The sequence below is a fragment of the Apus apus genome, chromosome 19 (assembly GCF_020740795.1).
Source record: "Apus apus isolate bApuApu2 chromosome 19, bApuApu2.pri.cur, whole genome shotgun sequence".
Classification (NCBI taxonomy): Eukaryota; Metazoa; Chordata; class Aves; order Apodiformes; family Apodidae; genus Apus; species Apus apus.
The window spans coordinates 5,716,436-5,740,878 of record NC_067300.1 but is presented as its reverse complement, the minus strand read 5'-3'; the positions used below and the strand labels follow the sequence as shown (position 1 = coordinate 5,740,878).

The 24,443-nt window shown below is 45.1% G+C and overlaps 1 protein-coding gene across 16 annotated transcripts in view; it reads left to right on the top strand.

The window, feature by feature from the left end:
* Window positions 1-623: 623 nt before the first annotated feature.
* DNM1 (dynamin 1) overlaps window positions 624-24,443 on the top strand; it is a 64,996-nt gene continuing 41,176 nt past the window's right edge. For 14 of the 16 annotated variants that reach the window (XM_051636431.1, XM_051636430.1, XM_051636426.1 and 11 more), the window contains exons 1-3: window positions 624-921; window positions 23,091-23,164; window positions 23,742-23,891. In XM_051636431.1, coding sequence (XP_051492391.1) covers window positions 761-921; window positions 23,091-23,164; window positions 23,742-23,891 — 385 coding nt within the window. In that variant the 5' untranslated portion in view covers window positions 624-760. The remainder of the gene's footprint in view (window positions 922-23,090; window positions 23,165-23,741; window positions 23,892-24,443) is intronic. The other 2 variants (XR_007891274.1, XM_051636429.1) reach the window with 1 other exon arrangement.

The following is a 24,443-nucleotide window of genomic DNA, read 5'->3' as shown; positions in this document are numbered from 1 at the left end:
GCTGATTCCACAAGTGCTGTCAGGGCACAAAGCCCTCCCATGTGGGTATGTCAACCAGCTTCTCAGGTACTGTGCCCAGATTGCACAGGTGCATCAACTGAACTGTATGGGTCTAAAAACCAAGCTGTGCAGGTGGAGTAACCAAACCAGATGAGTACGTTGACAAAAATCATACCTGTAGGATGACTTGGCTGCATGGGTATAGTGACCGAACCCCGCTGGGATAGTGACTGAGCTTCCAGGCCCACAGATGGGTCCGGCGACTGAACCAGGCAGGTACATCACGGGCAGGCTGGCTGGGCCGCACGCGGTCCCCGGCTGGGCCATAGGGTGTATCAACCTGCAGGACGCAGGCCACGGCACCGCACAGCCCCCCAGGGCTGGGCACAGCCCGTGCCGCTCTGGATTCGGGGGAGCGCTCGGGCCGGTTCCTAGCCCGCAGGGGGGTCAGGGGGCTCTGCTGCCGGGCGAGCCCCCATCAGCGCGTCCCCTCACAGCCCGCCCGGACTACATCTCCCAGGATGCCCCGCGGCCCCGCGCTCTTCAAGCCCCCTGGCGGCGGCGCGAGGCCGGCGCGGCGGGGCGGGCTGAGGCGGCCGAGCGGGCGGGAGCGGCGGCGTCGAGCGGGGCGAGGGCTTGTGCCGGTGCCCGTGCCCGCCGGCTGCGGCCACAAGAGCCGGGCTACCCGCCGGTGAGGGTGTGTGGGAAGCAGGGTAGCGTGAGCTCGTCTGTGTGAGGAGCCGGTTGCCGCGCCGCAGCCATGGGGAACCGGGGGATGGAGGATCTCATCCCGCTGGTCAACCGGCTGCAGGACGCCTTCGCCGCCATCGGGCAGAACGCCAACCTCGACCTGCCGCAGATAGCCGTGGTGGGGGGGCAGAGCGCCGGCAAGAGCTCCGTGTTGGAGAATTTCGTCGGGAGGTAAGGAAAAGAGCGGTGGGGGGGAGCTCCCTGGGGAGCCCCCGGCGCGGGCAGAGCTGCGGGGGCGTCTGGGTGCAGGGACGAGCGGGTGGCACCGGCAGAGCTGCTGGATGCAGCGCGGACGAGCGCGGTGCTCGGAGGGACCCGCCGCAGCCAGGGGCACCGCGGCGGGGTCCCCGAGCGGTGCGGGGTCCCCGAGCGGTGCGGGGTCCCCGAGCGGTGCGGTGCTGGGGCAGCGCATCTCCCCGGCAGAGCTGCCGGCTGGGTGAGCTGCGGGGCAGCGCTGCGGGACGGCGCGGTGCAGGGAGCGGTGGAGGAGGTCTCCCCGCCTTGGAGGTGTGTGTGTGTGAAATCTCTGCAGCGGGGGGTCCCCGCCTTTGCCGCACCTTCGGGGCCGGTGGGGACCCCCCCCCCTCCGGGTGTTACATAATGGAGGGGGTGGCTGAGATGCCGGTGAGGACCGGCCCCTTCTCCCCCCGCGCTCGGTGCGGGGCCGCCGGGCCGGGCAGCCCCCTCCGCGGGGCTCCGAGGGATGGATGTTGTCGCTGTGTCTGGGGGGGGGTTTAAGTTTTAATCTGCTCCGTCCCCCTCCCACGGCCCTTCCTCGCTGTCCTCCATAGCGGATGCCATGTCAGGAGCTGCGGGGAGGCTATAGGAAGGACGGGGTTATCTCTTTCCTAGATGCTCAAATCCCCGGGTGCTACCATTTTGTGACAGGCAATATACCGGTGCCTTTCCTTTCGTGTGACCTTCGCATTCATCATCTGCAACTTGAGTAAATTGCAGACCGCGCTGCCTGGTTATCTGCTCCCGTGTAGACACACAACACCTGGGCAGGGGGGTTGCTCCTCAGCTGGTTTCTGGCCTCGTTAATTAATTGTATTCAGTGGTTTCGTTTTAGTCATCAAGGTATTTTTTCTAATGCTGTGAGGGGCTTCCAAGTTGCGGGTGGCTTGGCTAAAAAGCAGGGACTGCTGTGATACCTGGTCAGAAGCTGGTGTGGGTTGTTCTCTTTCAGCAAAGAGCGTTTGTGGCATGTATTGGATGTCGTTCCCCCACCCCCACTTTTTTCCTTTAAGCTGTTTACTGCTGGATGGCTTATAAAGCTTTTCTGCTGTTGGAAGGGCCTGTAATGTGTACGAATTGCCTGTTTAGCTGTAAGGAGCCCCAAATTCTGGACTTGTGCAAGGGTAGCCTTGAGTGTGGGGTGTGTTGTGTGTACTAGAAGGGAGGCACAGGGATTGTGCCCAGTGCAAAGGAAGCATGGCTGGAATAAGGAGGATTTGTTTTTCTTCGCTATAGATACATATTCATAGATGCCAAACACACAGAGTTTGGGATCCTTTCTAGGTAACTTCAGCAGTAGGATGCCTGGAATCATGCCAAGGGAAAGACATTGCAGGAACACATTTTACTGAGCCTCAGGTCATAGACCAGGATTGACTTGTTTGTCCATAGACACATAAGAAAATAAAGATCGTTACCCCCAAAGTCAAAAACTTCTTGTGCTGTAGCTTTCTGAGAAGAAGGGGAAAATAGTTCTGCTGAAATCTGTGAAACGGGTTCACCTGTTGGCTCTGCTGTTTTCCTGCTTTCCAAGTACTGGCAGCCTAGCCTTGTAAATCCTTTTCAGAGGATCAGTGCAGTCAGTGCTGCAGTGATATTGTATCTAATGTATGGCTGTGGGGACAGGGGGAGCTTGTTGAGGGACACAGAGCAAGCAGGAGGGGGAATATTAATCCTTGGTGTGTCACTGCTGGTACCAGTTGAGAACTAGGAATTTTTATCTGCCTGGTTGAAAGCAAATGAATTAAATTGTTTTCAGTCTTTCTGATGATTCGTGGTCCCAGGAGAGCTTGTGACCTCACGGTGTCCCATCAGTTGTGTCTCTCGCAGCAAGTTGCAGTGCTGTGGCTTTTAGAAAATGAAATAATCAAGGGTCCCCTGAGCAGAAGCTGAGACACCTGGCTGTGGAAAAGCATTTAGAGGAAATAATTGGGGTGGAAATGGAAAATATGTCAAAGGGAAGAGGTCTTTTCTCTATTTGATATCCTTGAGAGCTGGCTAGTTTAGAGACTGGTAACATGAGACATCTTACCACAGAATGTGTGTGTATATGCTGCAGAACCCAAACCTGTTAAAATAATGCTGGGGCCCTGCTGCAATGTATAGTCTCTTTTCTTTTTGTGTGGGTATTGAAAATCACGATAAGAAGCTATGGAAATAGTGTCCAGAATAAGCATAGCTCCTCAATGTTATTGTGACAGGGCTGTTTGTTTGGGTTTTTTTTTTTGTCTGAATAGACAGAAGAAGAAATAGTGTGTTGACCTACTGTGTACAAATACAGTTATTGCTGTAGTGTGGGCATGGCATATGTCACTGCTCCAGCTTGATACCAGGATGGTGGTGCAGCTATTGCTCAGCAGCTGCTCACTGCACAGTGAATGTGAGTGCTGATGAGGTTCTCTCTGAGTGGATGGAAATCTGTGCAGGATCAAATGCTGATGCAGTTGGTACTGATTGATGTGCTTGATGGGGAAGCTTTAGAGAAGGGGCTGGTGGGGCTCCTCTCAAGTTGCCATCAAGACATGTTTAGGTGGCAGAATGCTTGCCCCTACTGCCAGACCTGGCCTGTGGCTCTGCAGGACTTCAGCCTGGGGCTGCTGCTGGCACCTTGCAGTCAGCATCACTGAGTCCCACGCACGCTGGAGACCTTGAAGCAGAGGGGAGTGATGCTGATTGCAATCAATGTTTACTTACATGTCTTACCAAACAAATATTTCTATTTTTTCCTCCTGAATGGGTTACTAGTTACTGCTAATTACTTTTTCAGTGTCACTTACTTTGCTGTTAACAGATTATCCAACAGTGCAGAGCCTGCATTTATAATGCCAGATGTCAGTGTGGCTGCTATGTGTGCTTTCGCTGCCTGAGACTCAGCATGGTGACTAGGATACTGGCAGTGTTAAAATCACTGCAGAGATCAGAGAAGCCATGTAGAAGCCAGACAGGTGACACATGTCTTCATAGACTGGTTTATCCTGGGCCCCAGAACTGGAAGGAAGGTTAATTGGGTCAGCTCAAGGCATTTCCTGTTGGTGTGGTTGTAGGCTCCTAGGGTAACTTGGGTTGAAAGGGACCTCAGGGGTCATTTAGTTGATTCTGATGGTGGTGTTACTTCCCTGCTGCCACCTTTCATAAATTAGAAGGTATTAGAGCAGGCACCAATATCAGCAAAATTGGTTGGGGAAAAACAAAGCCTGTTGTACATACTAATTCAACCTGAGAGCACCCAAAGGACCAAGAAGGGAGGGATGTACAAGGCAACCCAAAAAGCTGTTTGTAAAATCATCTATGTTCACACCACAATTATTTTGCCATGTGAAAATAAATGTCTTTTTTAAATCCTAAGGTCTTGGAGCACTGTTACACAAATCTTTCTTTGTGGGAATATTGCTGATATCTCTGCTTGACAAAAAACAAAAGCACTAGGCTGTGTTCAGATGGCTGCATCAATGTCTCTGCCTTGTGTTCTTGTTGTCTGATCCAAGGCAGGGTGCTACTCAGTCCTGCTAGGACAGCTGCATTGCTTATCATGGAGAAAACAAGGCACCTCTGACAAGAACAGATGGTTTTAATGGGGCTACTGAAGAGGCAATGACTAAGGACTGGCAACAGTAGGTGGAAGGACTTGAGTGGAGGTGATTCCATCTCGTTTATGATCTAGAGATCTAAGCAGTGCCAAAGTTGTGGGGAGTGACTCAGGGCTTACTTGACCTCAGACCTGCACATTATCCTGAAAGGATCCTCTCTTGGGGGTTTTTATGTCCCAAGCCAAGTAACAGCACTGACAAGTCAGTTGCCAGGCTCTAATGATATGTGCAGAATTGGCTAATGTTTAGATGTTGCCTGGAAGTGGGCATGGAGCTGAACTCAACTGTGTTGGTCTAGCCTTGTCTCTCCTAGCAAACTGAAATATCAGCATGGATAAAAGATCAGGGAAAAGGCATCATTGCAATGCTTGTGGCAGTGGTAAGGATAAGTACTTATTAAACTTGGTACTTGTGCTACAGTAATTGCCTTGACAAAACAAGGCAAGAGCCAGACAGCACATATTGCACCTGTGTCTTTGTCTTGCAATGTCAGACACTGAAAATGCAAAGCTACATCTTGAAGCCACAGGATTTCGTTTGGCTTCAGGATCTAGCTTTGAGGAGCAGCTCAGTATCTTCCTATCTCAACTTTCCTCAACCATTTAGAGATAAATACTTCCAAGATGTGATGAGGGAATGCCTTCTTTGATAACACATTTTGTTCTGTTATGGGAAGCTGCTCCAGCAAAATATCTTCAGGAGCCAACAGCAGTATTGAGCAACTCTCTGGAAGTGAAAGAACCTCTAGGGGTGCATGCAGAGATGCAGATACTTGGGATATTCAGACACTGCAGGAAAACTAGTTTGTCAATGATCTTTGTACTTTTAAGTTGCTCAGACTTCTGCTGCAGTGCATGCTTCGTGGACTTCAGTGGTATGAAAGCAATTGAGGATTTAAATCTTCTAAAAATTGGAGCTTCCTTATGTATAGGTTGAGGATGTCTGCTGTACTGGGTAATGCTGAGCATCAGTGTAGTGTTTTAGTGAAAGATTTAAATTTAAACAAGAAGATGCCCTCATTAACTTGCTCTGCTCTGGCCACAAAAGGGATCCTTAAATATGATTATTCTTTTTTGTGTTCTGTAAGATACATTTAGTGCCCAAAGTGCTGGCAGAGAGGGTAATTGCAAGTCATGGAATCTTAATTGTTGTATCATAAATATATTTGTGAGCTGACCAAATGCTGTTGTCTTTGCAGGTTAAGGACATAGACATAGTTTGGGAACTGACTTATTTAGGATTGCAGAAGATGGTGCAAGAGCCAGGAGAAGGATTCTGCTGTTTAGATAAACTGTGGTCAAATTATAGTTCTTTAAATGTCAGCAAGCCTTTGGTCTTCAGTGAAGAAAATACCTGTTATAATCTCAGATTAATGGAGAAAATGGATAATGTGTTACAGCAGACCACAAGATAATGATTCAACTGAAATCTGTGCAGCTCTGAGCAAACACTGGTGGGAAGAGGAGATGCGTAATTAAATTAAAATGTAACATAATGTGGATGCCTGTAAGGGAAAAAAGTCTGAATCTCAATGTTTGTAGAGGCAGCAGCAGTGTCTGCCTGTATTTGCTCTGACTACTTGCCTTTATGTTATAGGAGTTGGCTCAAATAAATACAAGTCTAATCTCTTTTCTACTTCCTGCAGCAGTCAGATGTTCTCACTGACTGTGTTCTTCAGCTTAACTCTTTAGTCATGATCTCATGGTAACTGCCCACTAGCAAAAAAGATCCTTAGGGCACATCTCGGGTCATATTGGAATTTACCTCAGAAAGAAAACCAACTGTATCTTCAGTTTGGAAGATGATGCTCAGTAGTGTCCAAGTGGAGGCTTGCCTGGACCTACTGGTGTGTGAAAATGACAGGTTGCCTTATTGCTAGAAGTCATCTGATGGCTGGCAAGTGAGAGGATGCCTTCTTTGCTAATGTGGATTCTTCCTTGTTACCATAATAAAACGCTTATGTTGAGGATCTTGGAGCACTCTGAGCATTGATTAGTCCTTACTGCACTTTGAGATAGTGGTATTGGTGGGTTTTTTTCTCTATAAACAGTACGCTCTGATACAGGGCTGTAAAGACTCTGCAAAACCAGTGGAGGAAAGAAGTCAGAAGTTCCCAAAAGCATTCCCCTATGCTAAAGCTGTCAGCTGTTACTGTTTTTCAAAACTCCACATGCTTAGAACTTTTCAGACAGCAAGAAAAAAAGGTAAAGCAAAGACAAACTTCTATTTTTAAAGGCTACTGATTGTTTTCAGAAGTTCAACACCTAGCTCAGGATGCCAAGTCAAATCCTTGAAGCCGACTTCTCCAGATGCTCTGAGCAGGCAGAACTCTGCTAGACTTGATTAGAAAGTGTGGGAGTCTGTCTCCTATCTGAGGCAGCTTCTGGAGATGTTATTCTAAGACAGGAAGCTAATCCCCTTCCTGAAGTGGTGAATTGCTGAATGTCCCTACTTTGTATTGGAAGTTTGAGTCTGTCTGTAGAGGTGAGTAAAAATTCTTCTGAGAGGATTTCTTAGCATCTTTAAGAGGAACCTTTTTGCAGAGAAATGGAAGAAGCTGACAGCTTGGCATAAGTTGATCAGTAAAACAATCCTTGCTGTGTTCTAGCTGCTGTGGTGAAACTTACTATGATGCCTTGAGCAGTAAATTTATTAGACAAGAGCAAACCCATGTGTACTCCACCCATGTGAGCCCATACTCAGATTTTTGCTTCAGGCAGTGCTTTTGAGTGGCAAAACCAGAAGATTTGCTGTAGGAGTGGCAGGCAGTCACCTAGAAGCATATGGCATTCAGCCTATATGCCCAGTGTAAAACTGGTTTGAGGTGGCATCTGTGAAAGGAAATTTACTGGTAATATGCAGGGTAAACCTACTTCCTTGATATGCCACTAAGAAAAGTACCAAAAAAACTTTGGTTGGTAATACTTCCCTTCTTGGACTCAGATTTGTAACCATATGAGTCAGAATATTGCTAGCTGGGAGGAGAGCTAAAACTAAATCTGGTCCAAAAAAATAAATCTAGCTGTGCATGGTGGGGAAAATAGCTCATGAGTGGGACAGTTTCTCATTCCACTTGAAATTTTATTTTTCCTGATCTCAGACCTGGTTTTGCATGTCCTAACAAAGTGAAAGTAGGGAAGTATTTTTCCTAACAATAAATTAAAACTCTGCAGGGGTGATACAGTGATGTCTGCCTGAGCCCTTTGCCTTCTCCCCAAAAGTCGTTTGCCCAGAGCTTTAGCTGTTCATGTAGCCTTGTTTGCCCAGTGTTGTTATTACTTAAATCTGCTCTGCAGGGAGGTTAGGACTGATGGAGCCACGTTGGCCGCTGGCATGGATCAGATGGATCGAGGAGTAAGGGTTTTCTTAGAAAGCACAGGGAGATGAGAGGCTGCTCTAGATGAGCTGGTAGCACTTCAATTTTTGAGCATAGTTGTCCAGAGCACAGCCCTATAGAAGAATGAGCCCAAAGTTTTGTCCTTAGTGACTTCAAACACCCAGGTGGCCTGGTGAGACCTGGAGGTGGTCAGACTGCAGGCAAGACTGCTGTTTATTTACATTGATCTGTGACCCTCCTAAAGCATGCATCATGCTTGGTTTTCAGTGACTTGGTGGGGTTTAGTCATGAGGACTGGATGTCTTGTTCAGGGCTAACTACTATAAATGTTGGGGTGGCTATGAAGAATTGCTGAAACAACGTTTCAGTGTTTACTGAGGTGCAGGCAAGAGTATGCATCAAAACATTGTTAAAATACTTAGCAGTGAACTGTGCTCTTGGTTGTCAGCCACAATTATTCCAGGTGACTCGTTGGTATTTTGAAAACAAAGCTGGACATAAGTGTGATGTCCTAGTAGTGAATACATTAATAAAACCTGAATGTAAAGTGGCTCAGTAATTTTCTTAAGCTGCCTTATAGATGGACAGACAGGACAATAAAGTTGCTGACAGTTGCTTCCTGCATGACCTTCAAGCTTGTCATAGCTCACAGGCTGGTGCTGACTGTAACAGATAACTGCTTTTCTTTCCTTTAAATCACAGGACAGGAAGAATGAGCCCTGAGTCTGAAATCTAACAGTGTCTCTGATTGTTCTGCCATGTTAGATGCTCTGAAAGCCTTGGCAGACCCAGCCATGACCAAATGGAAGTGTGATGGTCTTTCAGTCCCTGGTCAGTAGCTTCTTGCAGTTGAGCATAATGTGCTTTTGGAAGCATTTTGGGAGCAGGCGTTATGCAAGCTCCTCAAGCTGTGTCTTGCTGACTGGAAGCAAACTTGCCAACTTCTGCCACTCTTCTGCAAGTCTTGTGACTTGTGTGGCTTTTCTGAGAGCCCTGGTCACAGCAATTAAGCTAACAGAAGAGCAGTGTAGCTTTTATATTGAAAACATCCATTTCTAACATGGGTGTTTTGAGGGTAATTTTTTTTTCCGTTAAAAGAAGCTGTTTCCCTAAGTGCTCCTGAAGAGAAGTATAAAGAATCCCAGAATGTCTAAGATCTGCATTGTCAACTCTTCCCTTCCTAAAAATCTGGACTTAGTCTGAAAACTATAAGCTCTGCTAAAATACTTGTGTTGCACTCACAATGAATAATAAATTATACATAATGATGTTTGGAATAAACCCAGTTCCTCACTTGTGACTGAAATGGAAATTTAACTCTTGTCTCTGGGGGTGCAAATACTATTTTAATAATGTATTGCCTCAACAGTCCCCTTTAACACTCCCTTTCCTGTTTCTTATGGCTTTAGGTTGCAATTGTTGCAGCTGTGTGGAAGGGTGAAGAGTTAACACTACCGTAACAAACACAAGAATTGCTGGGGTCCTGTCTGACTGTGCAGGACTGTCATTTTGTGGCTGTGAAACAGACATGATAAATGAGTGGCCAGTATATGGGATGCCTGAGAGAGGACACAGCCAATAATAAACTGATAACTGCTGTGGATTTTGGCTGGAGAGCCAGACAGTGTTGCTGTGATGCTGTATAAAAGCTGAGCATAAACTGCAGCTGTATTTTGGAGTGGTATTTCAGCTACATTTAGACTCTTTCTTGAAGCATTATTAGGGAGAAGTCTGTAGAAATGCTGAGTAGTCCTCAACATCTGCAGAAGTTTACAGCAGGGCAACTTAGCCTGGAGAGCACTAGGAAAAAAACATTTTTGCTTTTTTCTTTTTTGAAAATGCAGATCTAGGGATGGAGGAGGCTGTGCTGAATTTCTTAGAACAAGGAAAGAGATACCTGAAGGCAAAAATCTTGAAGTCTTTGTTCAGTTCCTCCTCTTTGCCTTCCTGCCACTCTTGCATGTGTAAAGCTTTGTAGAATCTGGCTCAGGGATCTAACAACAAATTAACAGGTTCTGAGAGCAGTTCCTCATCCAAGTAATTATAAACCTCTACAAACAGGGGCTTATAATGGAAGTAACTGTCCATTTGCCACTTGCTTGCCAGCACAGGAACAATTCTGCAGCAACAGGGGAATACACCTCATGACCTGTTAGTTTAGAATTAAGCCAGTAAAAAGCAAAGCTGTAACTCTGTCAGTTCTTATGCTGATATTTAACTCCACTGAGTTGCTTATGATTTACTCTGAATTTACACTGCTCTGGGTCCGGATGGGACCCCTTGATTCTAATACACATTAGGTTTTTCTCTCTTACTGGCTGCTGTGATCTCTTGAGTAATCTCTGGTTATTTCTTAAGCTGATTGTGCTTTTACTTTTAATAGAAGCTCCTCTATGAATAGCTGGGAATTGCCCAAGCATCGTGGTGGCCTTGGGAGGAGATCTGTTGCAGTGGTGTTATAGTTAGAGGTAAGGAGGAGATCAGTACATCTCAAAATGCAGAATACCCCCAGGGACTGGTGCATGGTGTGTGCCACACTGCAGAGCTGATGCTGCAGCTCCAGTGCTGAAACTCAGGTCACCTCTTCTACATCAGTGCAGCTCTCTGCAGAGATCCCAACAACATACTTCTTTCCTCCGGGCTGTGCTACTCTGTTTTGATGTTCTGTTTCCTAGACCTTACTCTCTGTTCATGCCTCTTTATACAAGATGTGTGTTATGCCAGGCCTGCAAACTAACTGGCACCCCAGACTCAGAGGAAGAGGTCAGTTTCCTTAATGAATTTGTATAGACCATTGAAAGAAAGTTATTTAAAGAATACTTACTGCAAGAGAGCAAGTGAGGCACCCCATTAGCACTGTTTGAACAAAGTTGAATTCAGACTGGATACCTGGACAGGCAAAAGCAAATGTTATTAGAAATCAGCATATTGATTTGAAAGGGTGGGGACAAGATACCAGAATTTATCTAAATCCTTGTGGAAAATATGGAAAGGAATGGAAGACTGGAATACTCTGGTCTGTTTGTGCAGGTCACTATGCCACAATTTTGCTGCAGATTCAGAGTGCCCACTAATAGGCAACACCAATTTTGACCCTCCTTTTTGAATTTAAGTTTTCCATGAAGACTTGGACTCCTTTAGAAATTCTGTGGATGTGTATCTGTATATAAAACTTGCCTTGTCCTTTTGTCCTATGGTTGCTGCATAAACTTGTCCAGAGAAAAATGTTCTCTGGGACATGGGAAGTGCTGTCCCACTGTTGGTCAAAAGGACTCTGGCAGACACACTGGAACCAGCCAGGAGGTCAAAAGCTCATCTCTTCTGGGATTATTGATCCAGCTTTCATTTGGTATAGCCTGAAATGGAGATGTCTTGTGTGGTTTCTGAAGTCTAATGCCTCTGACTTTGCTCTGCGCTAGAGGTGTCAGCAATCAGTTTGCTGGTTTTCCTTCAAGGGCTCAAGAAGCAGTGCCTCTGCACCATGTTTACAGCCAGGGTGATCCTAATTATATCTGGAACTGCAGAGGTGCAATGCATAGCAAGGAGCTTGGCACTGTTCCTGCATACTTCTCCTGGCAGAGAGAAGTAAATTGATGTCATAAATTCCCTCTGCAGGGCAACCATGCACCTTGGTTAGTTTGCCCAGGATGCTTGAGTGTGGTATAATTCTGTTACCCACAGGGCTCTGTCCTTCCTGCCTGGCCTGTTGGAAGGGAAGCAGCCTGCCTCCCTGACCTCAACGCACTCTGCCTGTTACTGCTGACCCAAGATAAATTATCTGGGTACATGCATTCAGTTTTATAAACCCACTGCCCGTGTCTGACCACTAATAGCACATCATGGCTTGAGGTACCACCTCCTTTCCTTCCAGAGCTTCTGTTTGGCTTTGTATCACTGGCCTCCTCAAAGTGATTTTGCCTTTTCCAGTGAACTCTTGCAGTTGTCTGTACCCTTTATGGCATTTAGGCTCTGGAGAAACTGTCTGCTTTCCTTGCAGGCAGTGCTGTCTTGGAGTGGAGGAGGTGTCATACTGCAGTGATGAAATGTGCCTTGAGCTACATTTGTTCTTCTTTTAGGTCTTGCAGCAAATACCAGGACTCTAGAGGTGATGGAGTTTTGACAAGAAATCTAAGATGATACTTACCATGTTCAGTATCTCCGAGTAAGCCATTGTACCTTGTTTCTGTCTGTGGAGGAGGGAAGGGCAAAAAAGGAGGATAAACTCTTTTTTATAGTTTAACTGCATTGATGAATATCTTGAATATTAGTTACTTCTGCACAGTCTGGTGTTGCCTCTGAACACAGGAGAGCCTTTACTGCTGGACAACCTTTAGTCTGGACTCAGCTGCAGCCTGATTCCAGAGAGCTAGGACAGATTAAGATACTGGTGGTGGGAAATAGCAAGGTCAGCCCATTGCTCATCAGTCTTAGCATACATTAATCCTAGGGTGTTATTGTGGCTGTGCTTTCCCATCAGTCATTCCTGTCCCAGAGTTTTAGTGTACAGCTTGTCCTTTTGTTTTCTCCCAGCTCAAGTTGCAGGTGCTGGGCAGGTCATGTTTTTCAGGGCTGCAACCCTTCTGTTATGGCAAAGCCAGGATTTGTAGGTAGATTTGTTTGTGCCAAAGCAGAGCAGTGTTACTGCAGTACTATGACAGTTCAGTGCAGCTTGAGAGAGACAAGCAAAGATGCTGGGTCATAGTTTTACCTTTGTTGCCATGAACTGTGTTTCTTCACTACTGCCATCAGGACTGATCTCCAGGGTGTTGCTGATGCCTGGTATTGTCCTCTTGAAAGTTACAGGGAGATTCTGGAGATAAAAATCTACATGACTGTTGTTTTGGGTTTTTTTTGCCAGGGTATGTGTGCTGTGAAGGGTGCCAAAGGAAAACTTGCTTTCCTGCTGAGATGGTGAAAATTCAGCAAGGCAGACAAGGGTCTGGTTTGTAGCTTTTTGGGGTGAAGAATACATCATGCTAGTGCAGTATTTCTTATACCACTGGCTCTGCAGACCTCAGGACCCAGCCAGTGCTGTGGCTGCTTTTCCCCCGAATCCTGGTATTGCTACCCAGATCTGGCATTACATTCATTTTTTTAAAATGAGTGGAAACCATCCTTGTTTTCTTTCTTTTGGGACTGTCATTCTTGAAAGCAAAACTGCATTTTCCACATGTGTAATCCTTACTGCCACATCCATTCAGGATGTACCAGACTGCTTATTCCCTTGAGTTCCTGATACTGACATGTAGACTCAGTGCTGTGTTATTTACCTTGAATATCCTAAGGCAGCAAGCAAGATCCAGGACTTCATTTTCTGTTACCCGAAAGATCCCAGAGGAAGCTGCACAGCAGCTGTGCTGCAGCTTTCTTCTCTCTCAAGACTCTCTCCTTCCCCAGTGCTGCAGCCCAGAGCCAATGCGGCATTTGCTATAATGGGCAGTGACTTTTTGAGATCAGGCAGTGCACTGTAGGCTGTACCATTCTCTGGATAATCCTCCACAGCAAAGCCCAGAGTTCCAAACAAGAAAATACCTTCACAGTATTTTACTTGCAAAAATACCAAAAGCAAATAAGCTCTCAGTGCACTTGAGGTGCTGGAGTGCCCTGTTTTCCTTCCCCATTCGTGTTCTATGTTCTCATGTGTTCTGGGCTAACCCATCTGCAGGAAGATAGCAGGGAGGGATCTGGCAGATAAGTCAACAGTCAAAATGGAGGAAGGGATATTCCTGATTAATTCACTCCTCGCAGAGGTGAACTGAAGCAAGTGAAATCCTGGGTGAGATGGCTGGGTTTGTATGCCAGGAGTACCTCTTGTTTCTCCTGCAAACTCTTGGCCTGCAGCTGTAGACACTTAACATCTCTCAGCCTCAGCAGTGTGGGGCTGATGCACAGCAGTGAGGGATGCAGGAGCTGTGTGGACATGGAACTGATTTGTTCCTATGGAAACAAGTAGATTTCACCATGTTGTAGAGAAGTAGGAGGGGAATTATCCCCCTGGGCCTGGTTCTGGCTCTCAGATTGGATTGGTTGCTGCACTGCAATCGTAGAGCAGCAGCCCATGAAGGAATTATCCATCTAGTCAGCAGTCACAACTAAGGAGAGAAGCACATGGATCCAATCTGCTCCCATTGCAGGCTTCCCCAGCAGGGATGACACAAGGCACCACTGTCATGTGCTGGGATTCCCAGGGTCACAGCCCTCCATGGCACTAAAGCAAATAATTTAGCCTCGATCACTCCTAGCTAGAAAGGGGGTCTGTGTTACAGTACACAGAGAGAGCTGTGGCTCTCTATCCTGCCCAGGCTTTGCAATTTGGATGGCTAAGGTGATGAACTGTGCTCATATTTTATAGCACAGCTTCTAGGCAAGAGCTATTTGTGGTGTCTGTAAGGACTGGGGGAGGCTGAGATCTTTCAGACAGACTTCAAGTGTGGCTTGCGTGACAAAATTATTTTATGTCCTGTTACATCTGGTGTACAGCTTTCAGAAAGCCCCAACACCTGAAGTCCTGTGACTGGGGATGATCTGGGAAACTGTTCTTTTCTTCCCCACATAAGTCTAAACAAAACTGGCTTGTGAGAGGTGATGATTTTGAAACCTTTCTTCTTAAATGGAAGTTAATCTAATGAAACCAGAGAAGGAGTCAAAGCATGAGTATAAACCTTGAAGAAGAGATTCAAATAAGAACAATATTTATTAAAACCCATATATTCCTAGTGGTCTGTAGTACTGAGTCTGAGTGGAGCCTGTGCAAGATCCTACTGCTGATCCTTTAAAGGGAGCTGACAACACCTCTATTTCAGTCTCATGTCCCAAAGGTACTTGCCTGTCTAGGCCCCAGTGATGATTCTGAGAGGGAAAGCCTGGATTTCTAGATAGAAGGAAAGCGGACCATGGAAAACTGACAAAAATGGTAATGTCTGTGTGTTTGAGCCCCTTCCCAAGGTATTCCCTTGTCTGTTCTCTTCTCCCCCTCCTACAGCTGTAGAACAGGAGCTGTGTAACCTTCTCTAACAGAGAGAAATTCCACATGCTCAGCTCCTGTCTCCCCCCTCTGTATGTAGGGACTTCAGTACATATTATGTGAACCGAGTTAGGGACAGAGTGCAGCTCTTAACCAGAAACTCTTGCTTTATGCTTTGTAATGCAGCCAGTGAGCTGACTGGATGTCATAACCCTTGGTTCTGGGTTTGCAGGGGGTGCATCAGAAGAGTGCAGCAACATCTCTGCCTTGCTTTCAGGTCATCTAAAAATGTATATATATAGTGCACTTTGAAAGTCAGGCCAGATCCTGCTGTAAGGTCTACCAAGCATAAAGCCAGGCTATACTGGCTTCTTTGGAATTACTGTAGACAGACAGCAGCAGAAACCCCTGGGGCAAGCTCTTGGCTGTGCCAGGTTACTCTGAGGGCTGGCAGACCTCCAGGCCATTGAATAAAAGTGTAGTGCCTGAAGTGTAAGAAGGCTTCTGACCTTCTTGGATGTCCCTTGCCCTGTGGAAGCAGCACAACCATGAAGCTCTGTCCTTCTGCATCAGGTTAGCTTGTGCAGAGAGGCTCTGGTGCAGCTATGACGTGGCACAAAGCATACAGCTGCCTTCCAGATTTTGATGTACTCTGAAGCTAGCAGAGTGTGAAACAGAAAAATCAGCCTGAAGGATTCAAATAAAAATAAACAATAGGAAAACTTTTTCTCTTATCCTGCTGCTTCCAGAGAGCTGCATGGAGTCATGTACAGGAGAGGGGCTGAGTGAGGTACAAAGAAGGGAGGTGTGGAAGGAGTGAATGAGGCACTGACTGCAGTGACTCGTAGGAATCAGTCTGTGCAGTCAGAGAGAAGTAAGAAAAGCAGAATTTAGTGTGGTCTGGAAGAGATTTAATGCACTTTGGGGGGGTGGGGGGCAGGGGGGAGAGAGCTGTTTCTAAGCAAGTGTTCATGTAGAAATTGCCATGCATGTCCCTTTTTGCTTTAGCAGTGTTTATGAAAGTGCTGCAGGCTGAAGTCTGAACTTGGCCCCTGCAGATGTAATATCAGTGATGTGAGAACGTTCCACAGGGTGCAGCCTCTTTAGTTGTCTGAGCCCCCTCACCCCACACTTGACTCAACAAATGTCTGAGTGCGGTGAAACATATTTTTATTACCACTTTTGATGTTCAAGGCATGTTGGTCCTTCCAGGGACCCACAAGAGCACATAAATATGACAGTGCATTTCAATAACAAAAGGCTTTATCCTGTTCTGTAGGAAAGAGGATCTACTTTCTGCCAAAAATGACCAAGAAGGTGACACAGGGTGCAGCAACTGGAGACTCACGTCCTGTATCTAGATCAGTGGCCAAGCAATTGTGCTGTGTTTCATGGCAAGAAGACAAGCCCTATGGCTGAGATGGAAGCTCATTCGGCTGCTGTCTTTCCATGGCTCATCTTTTAGTCCCAAACATCAGAGAAACAAACCCTGCTGTTATGCTTGTTGACAAGGAATTGTATTTGCCTTCCATGTAGGAAGGCTTTCAAAAAGCCAGCCATGCAGTTTTCTATGGAGGGGGATTCTCTTGGAGGGGCAGGCTCCTGAAAGGTTTCCTGTCTGGGTCATTATGGTTTTCGAAATGTGTCCTTTTGCAGTTAATGTAGGTTTCTTATGTGGCATTATTTAATTTATTAGCTCTATGAACATAGTACTTTTTTTCTTACTTTGAATGAAGTGGGAGTCCAGCATGGGAAAACAATGCAGGAGAGCTCCAGAACATCACAGATCCTGGTCAGTTGTAAGAGTGGTGAGAGAAACAAATCAGGAAGATGATTCTTGTGGTGAGAATCAGGATGTTGGTTCTGGTGCAGGATGTGTGTGAATGCATAATGCAGCCTATTTCTACACTTTTTCTTAAAGTGAATTAGAGTAGTTGCTGTCCTTTTATGTTTGGAGATCATGGTGCCTCAGTCTCTACATAAAATGTCAGAAAGGCACCTCAGAACACCCCCCACACTTGCTGGGGACCAGTGCTGGGATCACCTTCAGTGCTGTGCAAGGAATAGAAGAAACCAAGGCAGACAGGGAAACAGGAGAAGGAGCAAACTTGAAAGTTACATTCTAGTGCATTATCTAGCCCCTCTGATGCTTGTTAGCAAATTATCCAACCAAATGCTATAAATGGGTCCAGAGCTGTACTGGGGAGAAACAACTAGGTGTTGGGGATGCTGTTTGGGTGCTGGAACCACTTAAAGGAATTCTAAGTGTTCCAAGTCAGCACAATAGTGTTAACCTCTCTTTGTGCTACTGTAAATAGGAGCTCAAGGCAGTGGGAAGCCTTCTCTAATTTTTTTCTTTCTGCTAACATGTATATTATGATGACACTCATGAATTATTGCCTGTCTTTATTTTTCACAATTGTATTCTTGAATAATGAATCATTGTGGACAGTAATATCGCCAGTATGCAGGAATGTGTTGTACTTACAATAGATCTTTATTTCTATATGTATGCATTGTCTTACCAGTACCAACTACACCCTAAGAAATTATATCAAGTGTTTATAGAATTGCTCTTTCACTGAGGGTCAAGGCTAGGCACACTGTTGTGCTGTGGAGACTGACGGACAAATAACACTCATCCCCTGGCTTAAAGCTGTCTTGAGTCTAAAAGTGCTAACCTTGATGGAAAAAAATGGCTCTCTAGGAATGAGACTTACTATGTGATGATGAATCTGTAGGACTGGTGTCCAAGTTCATATGGTGCAACATGGAAGAAGAGAAAAGCTAAGGGCAGAGAAAACCAGAACAGCAGAATGCTGGGTGCTTTTATTCATTGTGCACCTGCTTTTAAATGCTTCCTGTTTGTGTTGGCCTGTCTGGCTTTTTTTTTGTTTGAGAAGCACTTTGGTTCAGGGAAGATAATAGGAAGAGGCCACAAAGTCAACAGGAAAGTCTAAATCTGTAGTGCAACCTTCTTGTTAACCTACTGACTGGGAGGGGAAGAGCAAATTTGTCCTTGTTCTTGCCTCGTAGCTGAGTTATGGAATTGCTTATGGATATACTTGCATGTCACTTGAAGGATCAGTCCAGGAAGGTGCTCTCAAGGGCAGTTCCTGCATCAGGCTTCTACCTCCTGGTAGAACGAGATGACATATGTTATGAAGGAGAACCAGACTTGAGTTAGTGTTTCTGTGTGTGTTTTCTATTTATCTTTCTGTTATGAAATTGAGTTGTCACTAGGTTGAGAGCTGAGCTGGTAAAAACACATTTGTAAGGCCACGTAAAGGATTGCAGTAAGCCTTCTTGTCCAGCCATACGAAGGTTTCTAGAACACATGAGCAAAAATAAAGTGGTTTTGTTGGGTCTCTCTGAAGATCTGCATTAATGCAGTTCTGCCTTCATGGGTGTGTATGTAGCTGAAATTAAATTTCTTGATCAGTATTGCATCGTGATCTTTTTGACAAACCTCAGGGCACCTCTTACTGAAGTGATGAGCTGCAAACAAGTAGGCAGTGTCTGGGTGCAAGATGAAGGAGATGGCCAGCAAAGGTGAGCTGGATGGAAGGAGGGAAGGCACAATGCTCAATCTGGCGGTGGAGGAGTAAATATTGAGAAGCAGTTGTAGTCTGAGGGACATATAGGCATGCTATTATTACCTTACCTTCCTTATATTACCTTCCTTGACTGCTAGGAAGCTATGGTTGCCACTTCTGATTGTCATGGGTTCAAGATCACAGGCAGATTACCTGCAAGTGCTGTGCTGCTGAAATTAAATGCCACTCTGACAGTTAGGAGGAATCTCTAAACCTTAGAGCAGAAACCTGAACAGTGAGCTACCCACTTCTAGGAAAGCACAAAGGGGCAGACTTGCTTATGAAATCGCTTCTCGCTTGTGTTTATCAGGATTGAGAGCATTTATTCTACCCAAGCGGGTGAACCAGGCACAATATGTCCATAGTGATCATTGAGATGCTGGGAGATGAGTTCCTTCTCCAAAGATCTAGTTATCTCTTGTTAAACAAGAAAATGTCAGATCAAGATCAAGTGTTTGACCAAAGGAGTAAATAAATTCTGAGTTTTTTACTAGCAAATTGTGTTCTTTAGGAACAAATGTGGCCTTACTGCAGCAAACCAGCTCATGCAAGTCTCTTCTTTGGTTGGAACTAGGTGAACTTCTAGGTCCCTTCCAACCCAAACCATTCTATGATTCTTTTAATGGACACAGTCACATTTTTTTCAATGTTGTAGCAATGAATAAACACAAACTTGTCTGAAAGCTTCAATGTGTGCCTCTTCAGGAAGTCCCAGACTTTTTGTATGGGTATCTGTCCTACTTTTTTTACTGCATCTAACAGTGTTTTCTTCCCTTTCTGTACAGTCTGTTGAATTTTACAAGCAGTTTATCAATCTCCTGTGTCTTATAAACAGTCCACTAGATTGTTTTCTATCCCTCAAATATTTTTTTACTATTGTGTCACTAATGCAGCTTTCAGCCCAAGTCTGTACTTTAATGAAGCTCTGCCTACTAAAATAGAAATAAGACTGGAAGGAGTTGATATGATTGGGTTTGGCCTGAGGAGGTAGCTAGTTGAGAGCATGTGTAAGCACAAGTCAGCAATGCAAAACATAACAAATGTATTTTGAGGTCACTTCCCTGCCTGAAATTTTGGGAATGGTTTTGGGAATGTGGCTGGTGTGAGCCCCATTTTCCAAATCTGATAAAATGCTTGGAATTGCATTGCTAGAACTGAAACCTCAATATCTTGATAGGCAAGTTGGAGTCAATGGCTAAGTAAAAGGAATACAAGCAAACTAAATGTTTCTATTCCCTGAGCACAGCTTCCTCTGTTTTAGCTGCTACTTTGCTGTGTTTTCTGGACGAAGCCAACCCTGAAGAACTGGCATAGTATTCCTGCTTGAAAGCATAAGAAATCAAATATGATACTTCTTCATGTTACAGTGGAAAAAAAGAAGTCATTTTCAGTTCTTAAGATACAAAGCAAAGGAACAAAATGGGGTTGGTGTCTTCAACCTAATTGAGTAACATATTTCAGGCACAGTCTGGTATAGCCATGTATGTAATGAGGCTGCTTTTGATGTCACACTAGAGGCTGCCTTGTCTTACAGGTAGAATTCCTGCTGCCCTCCTCCTTACAGCACATGGAACCTTGCAGCATGTTATCTCTGAAGGCTTATTCCACTATTCTGTTTCCTTTCCCATCCTTGCTACCGTGCATCTCCTGTGCTGGAACTGAATAAGCCAGTTTAACTCTTCTATTCTTGCCTGCCCAAGTCATCTCATGTGATTATTCTTACCTCATGTATAATTTTCATTATTTTTGTCTTAATTTCATGACTTTGGGCTGCTCTTTCTAGAGCAATGGGGGTGTGTGTAGCTCTTTCCTTTGGCCTGCTAAGTGGACTAAAAAACTGTGCTGGGCATGTTGTCCATAGCACACATGTTCTGTGGTAGTTTATTTACAGGAGCAGTTTATTATGCCTACTGCAAGAGGGCAGGCAAGACTCCTAATGCTGCCTCTTCCTTGGCACCCAGCCAGCTCACCACAGAGTTTGCTAATCCCTACATTTTAGTATCTATGATTTGAAAGGCTGAGCTGGAGCAGGAGGGAGGAGGAGTTTGTCCAAGAGAGGAGAAAGGAAGTGAAGGATAGGAAACAGTAGGGATACAGTGGGGTCCTACTGCATCAATTGTGGGGTTTTTAGAAAGCTTTGATAGTCACAGAGAACACTTACAAAGTTGAGCTGCGTGTACCTCCCCATAGGTTGTGGATAAGAACACACATGTCTGATATCAGGGATCAGAGTGCACATATTTTCACTCAGAACTAAAGCAGCACTGTGAATATTGATTTAGGTGACTAAATTTGGCTAATGGATTTGTTGTCTTGTCTTCTACAAGGACCTAGTGTTTTTCACTTGGAATAGTCTGTGACCTACTCAGTGAACACAATAAATTGGATCGGTTTTAGTAATGTTGGAACCCTTATGCCACATAGGTTTTCCATCTACCTTTATCCTGAGTTTTTGCCTTTGTAACTGTGACAAGGACAGCAGAGATATCAAGGTCTTGGCCAAAGCAGAAAGTTTCAGGAAAAGATGGAACACAATATAAGTGGAATCTTAATTCCTAAAGGATTCATCCTTGTAAATGCAAATTGTGCTTTTACTACAGTAAAGTGGGATTTGATACTGAAGGTATCAGAAAAGGAGTCAGTAGTAATAGGATACCTTTTTCTCAGATACAGTAAGTTCAAAAGAAGCCAGCGTGGCTCAGATGGGTTTGTTGCTGATGCCAGGGTAGGACTCTCATGTATTCACCATAGACATCTATAGGAATGGAGCTGAGACAGCAGATAGCTGCTAGAATGCTAACCCTCAATGATTCCAGGGTTAATCCCACTGGAATGGGAAAACTAGAGCTGTACTATTTGGAAAACAAATGATAGACAAACCCTGGTTAACCATTTATACTTCTGAAAAGTCTGAAATAATGAGAATGAGTTATAGTCTTATTAGAATCATAGAATTGTTTATGTTGGAAAAGACGTTTAAGATCATCATGTCCAGCCATTAACCCAGCACTGCCAAGTCCACCACTAAACCACGTCCCTCAGCACCACATCCACATCTTGTAGATGGGTCTCACACTTGCTAGCTTCCAGTCAACTGGAACCTCCCTGGCTAGCCAAGACTGCTCATTGGTGGAAAGAGGCTTGGTGAGCACTTCCACCAGCTTTCTCAGTACCCTTGGGTGGATCCCATCTGGCCCTGTAGGCTTGGAGTGGTAACTGGTAGAGTTGGACCAGAAGCATCATTACTCCAGACTTGGTAACTTTCAGCAGATACTTTCTATTTGAGGTGTTAGAGATTGGAGGATGCCTCCTTACCATCCCTTCACATGAAACTACTCTGCAGTTTTTAACATTATCAGGTTATTCTGGCAGCCCACAGATGGAGAGTTCCTCTTACAGCTGAGGCAACAAATACAGAGAAGTAGAAGAACTTGCATGGGATGACACAGGAAATCAGTGGCTAAACCAGGAGCTGAAATAAAATTGGTCAAGTTCTTATCTGTTGTGTTAAAACAAAAGCTCATTCCTTGTCTCTGCTTTGTCAGTGTTGAACTCCTGCAGGACTAAGAGCAAGACACTAAAAATGGAGAGCCCTGGATTTCTCATTCAGCTGAGGGGTTAGAATCACTGCTGAATTAGCAAAATTATTCATGCCACAGCTACCAATGGAGGGAGGCTTGAGAGCCAGAATCCAAGCAATGTAGGTAGGGCTTCCTTTAACAAAGAAAGCTGTATTCATGCTGTATGAACCATGCTTTGAAATGATGCTTCTCCCACTAGGCAAGGAAGCAAAAGATAATATTTTCATAAATGCTCAGCAGCTCTTGAGGAGCCACATGAACAGCTGAGTGCTTGAAGACCAGGCCACAAACTAGCAAGGTCATGGGCAGATGCAATGAGCAGGCCTAGGTTTGCTGAAAGCACTTGGATTTGGAAAAAGCGAAGGAGAAAATGTGGGTTGTGGCTGCTAAGTCAGCATTTGGAGATGGATGGTGAAAGGTTTCCTTCCTTGTAAATGATTTGAAATACATGAAAATTCAGGATTCCTGTGGATATAGAGGGAAGTTGTTGCTTTTGCCTTGGCAATACTTCTGGCTTGAGTAAGTTAGCCAGGAGAAACCCTGGGTGGAGGCAAGTCTCTGTTTATTCTTTCAGATGTGGTATCATATGGTGTTTGCAGACTGGAACAGTACGGGGTCTTCTCAAGCCCCAAAGTGCAGGGTGTGTGTGATTCTTTTGTAGTTTGGGTAATTGTATTTTATCAAAAGGAGGCACACTAGTTCTCAGGCTCTGCTTCAACTTCTTTCTGATGAAACAGATTCACTTTTTCCAAAGTACAGACATCTGTATAAAATGGGCTGGTTGGTTAGTTTGGAACATGAGCTGAAGGAGCTGTAGCTGTTGCAGAGGATCAGGGGGCATGTGCTGCGAGTACAGGCTTCTTCAGAACAAGCTTTCCTCCTTCTTGAGGAGGAACACTCAGTTTTAAGCACCTCCAACTTTTTTGTGCCTATGGCTGAGGCTCTTTTAAAACCCATGAATGCTTATAGAAGCAGAAAAGCTATGAAAAGGGAAGGAAACAATCATTCACTCATCTGATACTTCCTGTTTCATTTCAGGGACTTTCTGCCACGTGGATCTGGCATCGTAACCAGGCGTCCCCTGGTCCTGCAGCTGGTGAACTCCAGCACAGGTATGTGAGCAGCCTTCCCTGTGTCCAGCTGGATTGCTTAGTCAAGAAAGGTCTTATTTGATCAGTGGCACTGCTCAGTGTGGGAAAAAGATAAATTAATTTTCCACAGTAAACATGACCTGTGGTTTGTTTTCAGTTCTACCTGTTTAACATCTGGTGCATTAAGTGTTTAGAGGCAAAATGCTTCTTTAGTTACTTTGTTTTAATTTATTAGGCAAGTTTCCATGCATAGACTTACCACAATTTTCCTTTGCCTGTGCAGCTGTGACTCTTATGAGTAGGTAAGACCTAAAAGCCAGATGACCCTGCTAATAATCTACCTAAATAAGGGGATAAGATGATCTAACTACCTTGAACTATTCACTTGCCAACTCCTGGATGAGATCTCTAGTCTTTCCTCTCCAGATCCCAGTGTTCTCACACTGGGTTTTCAGTACATTAGATCATCTTACCCCCTTATTTAGGTAGATTATTAGGAGGGTCATCTGTTTTGCTAGGGGATGTATATTTTCATCACACTTTTATTGTTTCTCTGATTTCAATGGCTATTCCTAACTCTGTGCTTCTGTTTAAATAGAATATGGCGAGTTTCTACACTGCAAAGGAAAGAAATTCACTGACTTTGAGGAGGTCCGTTTGGAGATTGAGGCTGAAACAGATCGTGTTACTGGCTCCAACAAAGGGATTTCCCCTGTGCCCATCAATCTTCGAGTCTACTCTCCCCATGGTGAGTCTTAATGGAGCATCTGGCTCAGGAGACGGATGAGGCAGGCTGCTGCTTTGTTGTGAAGTAAAGGCAGAAGAGAACAGATTAAATGTGGAGTGTTTGTTTGTTTTTAATCTCCACGTGCCTGGGCTGTGCTGGATGAAACTGCCAGCCTTAGTAGCCACACTGCTGGAACAGGTTTGTCTGCCAGCTGAAGTACCTGACTGCCAGTAGAACTCCTTAAAAACCTCTGATGTCTGTGCAGACACACAGGTCTGAGGTTGTTGGTCCTGAGACTGTTCCTTTCCATCAGTGTGGGTGTTAGGGTGAAGAGTCTGCCTGCTTTCTTGAAGAGCACTTCTGTTTGGATGTAAAGACATACTTTGCATAGGCACTGGCTGGAGAGCACTATGGTCATAGGCTGCTGATCTCAGTGGAAGAATTATGCTTAAACAAGGGAGAGACACGGTCCCAAATTTGCTAGATCTTTAAGTGTGGACAGCTGTATAGGCATTTGAGCTATGTAGCTCAGTGCTACAGAGCATTTGGCTGGATAGAACTTGTGCTTGATTT